The sequence below is a fragment of the Hibiscus syriacus genome, unplaced genomic scaffold (genome assembly GCF_006381635.1).
Source record: "Hibiscus syriacus cultivar Baekdansim isolate YM2019G1 unplaced genomic scaffold, ASM638163v2 tig00111458_pilon, whole genome shotgun sequence".
NCBI lineage: Eukaryota > Viridiplantae > Streptophyta > Magnoliopsida > Malvales > Malvaceae > Hibiscus > Hibiscus syriacus.
In genome coordinates, this window is record NW_024063097.1 from 381,215 (window position 1) to 389,769 (window position 8,555).

General features: G+C 35.3%; 1 protein-coding gene across 1 annotated transcript; it reads left to right on the forward strand.

Moving 5' to 3' along the window:
* The first annotated feature begins 5,564 nt into the window (after positions 1-5,564).
* LOC120163513 (hepatoma-derived growth factor-related protein 2-like) lies at positions 5,565-6,688 on the forward strand. The gene is made up of 2 exons (XM_039173435.1): positions 5,565-5,631; positions 5,700-6,688. The coding sequence occupies exons 1-2, from the start codon at positions 5,565-5,567 to the stop codon at positions 6,686-6,688; spliced, it is 1,056 nt and encodes a 351-aa protein (XP_039029366.1).
* The last annotated feature ends 1,867 nt before the right edge of the window (positions 6,689-8,555 follow it).

The window sequence follows — 8,555 nt, forward strand, 5'->3', positions numbered from 1 at the left end:
CACGTGACCTAGCCCTTATTAAACAAAACTTTTGCCTTCTTCATTCTTTCTTTTCCTACCCGTACAACACATTCTCCATCTCCCTCTACTTTGTAAAAAAATCGGTTTACCGATTTATTCTCAAGTGCCCACGTCGTCGACTACACCATCAGACGCTGCCTCCCTAGCACCGGTTCTCGTTGCTCCACTGCCTCTCCTTTTTCAATAATGGTGCGAACACGCAACCAAGAAAAACAGGGGGTTCCACCGCCGCTCAACCTTGGAGGGCGCCGCCTCCACGTCGCTCCAACTATCATCGATGTTCCAAGTGATTCCGACTCGCTTCCGGCTCTAACTCCTCTTCATTGGGGTGGACGCCAACCGCAAGGCTCTCCACCAAGAATCCCAATGCCCACATATGAAACAATCACCGCTCCTTTGTTCGTCGAACGTTCCATCTCTTTCCACCATCATGCTATCGGTCCGAGTAATACACAACCATCCAAATCATAATCACCGACCACCGCCAACGTTCTACTCTATGTTATCAGGTTTCACTTCTCGTTCCATGCCGGATATCTCTTACCTGTCGTTTGCAACACATAGAACCCGAGGTAAATTTTGAACCTTTCGATATTGAACCATTACTAATGTGGCATCCTGTTTTTGGCTATTCCAAATATTTTATGAATGGATTCAATTTCCCGGGTGGTGTACTACCACAACTGATCCTTGTATCCTCACATGAACACGAGCCTTCCCTTCCTCATCTCGCCGCTCACCCGATCAACCCCAACCTTCATCCTTTGACGCATGCTCGGATGAATCTGAAGGGTTTCCAGACAAAACATTTGATCTTTTCGATGAAAGGAATCGAAGAGGCCGAACCTATTATGTACCACCCAAAGAGTTTCGATAGCCTTCTTCACTATAGGTTTCAAGTTTGTAAGTATATTCCATCTCAGACACTTGACACTTTACATTTACGAGATGTTGTGATGCACTATTTTGATGCAATTGGTTGGACTCTCTATTCAAATATTATATATGATACTTACTACGAGTTAGTCTTTGAGTTCTATACCACTTTCATTTTTCTGCAGCGTCATGTCATTTCTATTAATACACCTGATGTTATTGCTTTTCGGTTGCTATGGTAATACTTTAGGATGTCATTAAATGATGTTAACTTTTTTATGGGGTTCATGGCTGATGTCACAGACCATGGTTATCTGACATCTTTATGTGAGATTCTACAGGACTTCGATACTGATATGGCTTATGAAGCACTTACAGGATTGGCATGTGTTCAGTTTGATGCACATATTACAAAGGCGTGGCATATTCATGACCCCCACTCATTGTTACATACAGCGGTTTCTTTCTCACAATTATTCTGGTCGTAATGATGCTATATCTTATTTAAGTAAGGTTGAATTATTTTTCTTATAGTGTATGCAAACCAGTACGAAGGTAAATTTAGGATATTGATTCACTCGAGCCTTCGTGCGAGTTGTATGAACCAATCTACCCTTGATCCTTGGACCTTATATTACACATTTAACATCTCGTTTGTTTCCATTGACTTTGACAGTGTGAATTTTACTTATACTTTTGCTATAGATCCACTTGATGCTAGGTGTTTGGACTTGATGGGACTTCTCGCAGGCACTCCCGCTGCCCCTCACATTATACCTCCCGGCACCATTACACCTTGTAATGGGTGCGTTTACATGAGGAAGATTGAACCACCTTTAACAGCCAGCTCCCAATCGGATATGTGAGTCGAGATGCAAGGCGTGTCTGGTCGCCTTGACACTATTGAAGCCAACCTTGCTGAGGTTCTTTCTTACCTTTGTCCAGGCTTATCTCAACGTGGTCGTGGTCTCGATCGCCATTAGATTGGGAGTAATCATTTTCTCTCTCTTTATTTTTAAATTTGATATACATTTTGGGAAAAAATAGATTAAGTGAGGGGGAAGGATAAGCATGTCAAATTTTTTTCTTGACTTGTTTGATTATTTGAAATTGAGTTATTCTGATATTGATGTATTGGGATTGTTGGTTTCTATTCTTGAACTTCACTTTATACTCTTGTTTCCTTTTGGGTTGTGACCATGTTTTGATCGAATTTAATTTGCATGATGGTGATTGGTATAGCTGGTGATTTTTTTTTTGTTGAGTATAGTTATTTCATGATTTTGTTGATGAAGATGAACTTGACTTAGTTCATGTAAACTTTTCTTGTAAGATTCGAGCCTAAACGAGGATACATTTTCTTTCTTACTCATTGTTTGATTTGAATGTGTCGGATTAATTATGATATTCTAGAACTTTTAATCACAATGCATATTGAGACTACATGTTGAACATAATGTTTTAATGTGATAGGGGCACCTAGGATAAACCCACTTTTCCCAAAAAACCTACCAATTTATATATCCACTAGTGAACCACATTTGAGTCTATTTCCTTTTCTTTGTTTTAAACCTCATAATTAAACCCGAACCCTTTCTTTTTTATTTTTCCTCTCTTTTCACACCCTTTCCGAGACTTGAGATCTTGTATCATTCTTGTCCCATGAAAAAAAAAGAAAATGAAAAAAGAATTTCGAAAAAGTACACTGTTCAATGTTTCGAACAACAGAAAAAAAAAACACTTTGTTCGAATGAAAAGAAAAAGAAGAAGGAAAAATCGGTCGTTTCAATTATCCTTGTTTTATTTTTCATTGTGCTTCATGTTAGTTCATGGATTATTCCTGATCTTTTTGATCTCTTGTTTTGGCATTTTAAACCTTTCTTTTCGGCCTTTTTCCCTACCCATACTTTAGCCATGTTACAACCCATATTAAAGACCCCTTGATTATTGCATTATGTTCACTTTTAGTAGTGGAAACTTGATTGGATTTCAAGTGTATGGTAATATTTTGGTTAGTTTTGGTTTGAATGATTTCATTTACCCCAAACACTTTGAGCGGATATGTGTGAATCTTTGTGAGGTATTGGGTCATGTTTCATTGAAGTTGGCAATTAATTGGGATATCTTGCTTGCTTTAAATTTTCTTAGTTGTGTCTTAGCTTGATTTTACATTGGATTCGGTAATTTTCATGGACTTAGTTCGATTGGAAGTTTGAGGAATAACATGGGATTGAAGATGGCAACTTATGATTTTGATGTGTTAATTATGGAATGCTTAAGGACAAGGATTGAATAAGTGAGGGGGAATTTGATAAGTGCTTTATTTGGTTGTTATTTCGACTTTAAATTGCTCTTTAATCGTTAGTTTTTATGGATTATTTGTTCGTTTTAATTCATTTTCTGTGCATGATACTAGATTCTGAAAATCGCACTAAAAGGACTGAATTCTACAATTTTTATTTTCATAATCAAAGTTGGATTAGTGGGCATGAGTTTGGGCATGACGCATCTGATGTGGCTATGACGTCAGTACCTCTAGAAGATCCAGTCAGTGCTTCTAGAAGAACAAATGGATCAGCCGCATGTTTCTACAATTCGAATTTGAATTAAACTCGTGCTTTAGGATATTATTTTAAATATTATATTATATTTTATCTTATCTTTGTTTTAGGTATTTTAGTTTAAATAGTTTTAAGTATTTTCATTAGGATTTATTTCTTTATTTTAGGAATTATCTTTACCTTGTTTTTAGGATTTTGAAGGCTATAAATACCCTTTCAGGTTAAGCCTAAAAACATATCTCTAAACAACGGATAATTTACTCTTCTTCTTCTCTCTTGTTTTACAAAGTTTTCTCTTTTCTTTTCTTTTCTTTTCAAGTTTTTACTTTTTTATTTTAAGTTTTATTTTCAAATATGTTAAGTATGACTTTTTTCATGCTTAGCTAATTTTCATTTAAGCCGAAGGCTAAAGCGATGGCTCAATTCCAAACGTGAGAATTGTAAGGAACTTAAATCGCTTCGGATATCTCTCTCTGTTTTCTGGGCTTCTTTTCAAATCAAAACAATTTTCAAAACCAAATGCCGATGTTGGTCTGGATGTTGTTATGGTTAACGTGGGAGGAAGGGTCGGCTTGTTAAAGCACATTTGACTTCCTGGGAACACACTTAGCAAAATTGTTTGCTAAGGGGAAACTGATATCGGAATCAGTTATTGTTAAAACAACATAATCCGAGTCAGCAGCTTTTCGAGCCTTAACATTTTTAGATCTACAACATTGTTGTTACTTAGATCAATTCACAAACCGATATTAAGATTGCGCTTGGGTATTTGGTATACAAAGCATAGTCACAAGGATTGTCCTTGTAGACAAGTAACCGACATGAATCCTGAAATAAAGATCTATTTCGATGATCCGAGGAAACTGAGTTAAAGCTAAAAGCATGAGGCTACCTTTCACAACAAGTCTTCTTTTCAAACTCAAATTACTATTTTATTCTATTTATTATTTTTTATATTATTTGTCTTTATCTTATTTTCAAATAGTCTTTCAAAATCCCCTTATTTTATCTTATTCTTATTTCACCTTTATTTTTATTTATTTATTTATTTTTAATATTAAATTTCATCCATATCCAAACTCTACTGTTCAAAAACAAAAAGATAATTAAATCATAAACTGCATAGTCTCTGTGGGATCGACCCTTACTTTCCACTTGCTATATTTTCTTTACATTTCTTTTGGGATTAAGGAATTATTTTGACACGAAAACGATGCGTGTCACATATTGTTAGGTTGTTAGGGTTGTTGCTTATTCTAACTGCATGCAGAATGTTGTATATAATCAGTAATATCATTCTTTGTAATTCAATGAAATTACTTTCTTGTATTTCAACTATTATCCTCTTCTTATTATAAGACGTTGCTTTGTTGAGTCTTGCTATTATTAAAAGTAACAAAATAGTCACTCAACTATTAATATATTCCAAACTCGTCCTTTTATGTTAAAAAATTTATGGGTGTTTGAGCTGGACATTAACATGTTGACTGGGATAAGATAAAATATGATCCCAAAACTATTTGAGTTATATTTTGTGGATCGACTCTCCGTTTACAATATGTCATCGATCTAGATCTTGAAAGCAACGATAATTTTAGTAGACGCCATTAAAATATGATTTTATCATATCTCAATTAGCATGTTAACGTCTAACTCAAATGTCTATTAATTTTTTTAACAAAAAAATGAATTTGAACATATAAATCGTCGAAGATCATTTTATAACTTTTAATAGTCGGAAGATTCAACGAAGAAGTACTCTATAATCGAGGATTATTTTATAATTTTTAATAATAAAAAATCAACAAAACAACGTCTTTTAGTCTGGGATCATTTGTGTATTTTATCCCAAAATTAAAGAAAGGGGATGACGAGGCTATACATGTCATTTGCAGACAGAGCCATTAGAAACTTGAAAAAGAGAAAGTAACCCCAATAGATCCGCTTCAAATATGCTTTCTCCCATAAACTCCTCTCTCTCTCTCTTCTTATTCTCCACTTTTCCTTAACCCCCAAGTCTCCTTTCATTTCCATAGCCTTTGCCCTAAACAAATCACAATCAAACCAAAGCTCTCCTCTGATTTTCAGTTTTCCCTACCTTCTTCAATGGCAGATACAGATTCCCACACCAAAGAGCAGCAACTAATAAAGGAACAAAACCCAGCACACCCGAGTAAGTCCTACACGAATTTCCTTTCCAAAAAGCTGTTGTGATCATCGTTTTCTTGGTCATAATCCCAGTTGTCCCCTCACAAGCACCTGAATTCATCAACCAAACACTGCTTAACCGTAGCTGGGAGCTTCTCCGTCTTCTATTTGTCGGCATAGCAGTCTCTTACGGTCTTTTTAGCCGACGGAACGATGAAACGGACAAGGAAATCATCAACAACAACAATTGCAAGTTGGATAATTTACAGTCTTTGATGTCCAGATTCCTCCAGGTTTCAGCAGTTTTCGATGATGAAGCCGAAAACATATCTGGGTCTGATGAATGTAAAGTCCACACATGGAGCAGCCAATACTACAGGATTGAACCTCCTGTTTTGGTCGCCAAAAAACAAGGTGAAGAAAAGCCTTTGCTTTTGCCTGTTAGGAGCTTGAAATCGCGTGTTTTGGAGGGGAATAATGGTGAACAAATGTCTGGGTCTTTACGTAGGTCTAATTCCAGTTTGAGCTCAAAAAGAGAAAATGGCAAAACTTTGGCGGAGAAGTTGAATGACAGTAACGTTGTTCTTCCTTCACCGATTCCATGGCTGTCGAGGTCCGGAAGAATGGAAGTGAAGGAAGATACTGAGTCGTTTAGGCCCCAAACGACTCGTTTGTCACGTTCAAAATCTTCATCTTTTTCACCGAAGAAATTATCCCCTTCCTCTACTTCTTCTTTAACCGAAATACAAGCAAAAACTAGTGAGGATTTAGTGAGAAAAAAGACCATTTACAAGTCTCCTCCTCCTCCACCACCGCCGCCGCCGCCGACACCGTTGGTTAGCAAACCGTCACCTTTGAATGGCAGCTTTAAGCCGAAACCAAAGCAGAGATTCATGGTGGTGGAAACTACTGCTGAAGACGATGATTCAAACAACGAGGAAGACAATGGAGCAGATGGAGGATCTGATGTTGATAAGAAGGCAGATGAGTTCATTGCCAAAGTAAGAGAGCAAATCAGGCTTCAAAGAATTGATTCAATCAAGAGATCAAGTGGCCATGTCAAGAGAAACTCTACGACGTAAAGTTGAAGACAACATCAGTTAAAGCCTTGCAGAGTTTGAATTTGTACAACATCAATTAAAGCCTTACAGAGTTTGAGTTTGTATTCCATGTTTACTCTCTGCTCGTTATGTACAGAGATAATATTTACTGTTTATGTATAAACCAACGACTGCATTGGAGAATTGCTTGTTTTCTCTGACTTGTCGTAATTGAAAAGGAAAAAGAGTCTTTTTTTCTCAATGCATTGGATCCAATTATGGACATGCTGAATTTGAAAAGAAAGGTTAGGTTAATTCATTTAACCACAAAGCTGCCATTCATATGAAATTTTGCAGCAATTCTTTTGGGAATATGCCGATGACTAGCAGCGAATTCATTATAGAGCAAAAGAATACGTCAAATGGCATTAAATACCAACTTTTTTTTTGGGTTCTTTCTTAGCCATTTTTGTAATTCCCAACTTGTCTTTAAGTCTAAGCAAAGCATATATTCTTTTAAAGTTGAAGCAAAGAATGCAAAGCTAAAATCGTGTTTAATTCTGTATTACTTTGTTTGTAATATTATATAACGATACATGTCCGTCTCCCTATACGAGTATACTATTGTTGGAAAAAATTTGATAATTTTAGAGCTTTGAATGAGAAATTGATTCAATTGTTGTTGAGGAAAATGTAGAATTAATTATTGGTTCGTAAATATACAGATGTGCACGATGTGAGTAACGTGAATGTCCGAATCAATCTAGCTCTTTGTGGGCTTACGGATATTTTAACCCAAATGCGAGATATTTTCCTCAAATAAAGAATATATTTTCAAAATCTGTTTTGGAATTGAAAGGATAAATATTAAAAAGTTTCTTTAATCAAAACAGTAATTTTGGAAATTGATTAATTATTTGATTCTCATTAATGCTTCATTAGATCAAAATATTTTAATTGTTCACAATGTGAATTCTCTATAAATACCGTGTTAACCTGCTAGGTTAACCACAATTCAAAAACCAATTCAAATGAATTATTTTCTCTAGTTTTGGGTGATAGGCGAATATAAGAAATAGTTTGTGATCTCGGCAGTTGTGCTATTGTATGTTGATCATCTCGTTATTGTATCCTAGGAGACAAACAACCAAAGATCTCAAGCATCAAAGAGTGGCCGAAAATATATCTTAAGGAAATTGCATAATTGCATGTCTCAGCTTATTTTTATTCATATATTTATGGTTTTATATTCAGATTATTTAATGGAATAATTTTCATGATATTAATTGTGTTTGTTTTATTTGATTCATGTACACGAATTTTACGACAAGATCCTGCCGAGGAATTGAATGTCGTTTGATGCGACTTGTATGAATCACCATGAAAGCAAATTGTGGATCTATAAAATATTTGATTTTTTTTGTCTTGGATTGTTATACCTCTAACATTTATTCTAAATTTCATGTGGAGTTGGGCTGTTATAAATTTGAATTACTTTGAGTTCAAGTTGGGCTGTTATAAAGATTATTAAGTGTCTTAATGATAAAAAAATGTCTTTCTTTATAAATAACTTAGATTCAAGTTTAATGGGGAAAAATAGATTCAAGTAATTATATTTGACGATGTATGTGATGTGTTCCTAATTGACGGATAAGGTTTATGAGAACTCTAGGTGGTCCAATTGACCCGAATGCATTACAAGTGAGCCAGAATCAATAACTTATTGTTTTTTATTGATAACGTATTCTTTTAAAATCTCTCTTTCAAGCTTTGGACTGTAGCCCACTCCTTGTGGGATATTCGGGGTTCAAAATGAAAACTTCACTTGCAACGCAAAGTTGGGATATATTCCTAATCAAAAGTTTTTTTTATAAGTATAGAATAATTACAAGGTAATATCTGTTAAAAT

Bases quoted from the DNA above. Each gene is read 5' to 3' on its own strand.
- LOC120163513 (XM_039173435.1), top strand. From the start codon at position 5,565: ATGGCAGATACAGATTCCCACACCAAAGAGCAGCAACTAATAAAGGAA. The intron at 5,632-5,699 runs GTAAGTCCTACA...TCATAATCCCAG, and splicing joins ACAAAACCCAGCACACCCGA to TTGTCCCCTCACAAGCACCT.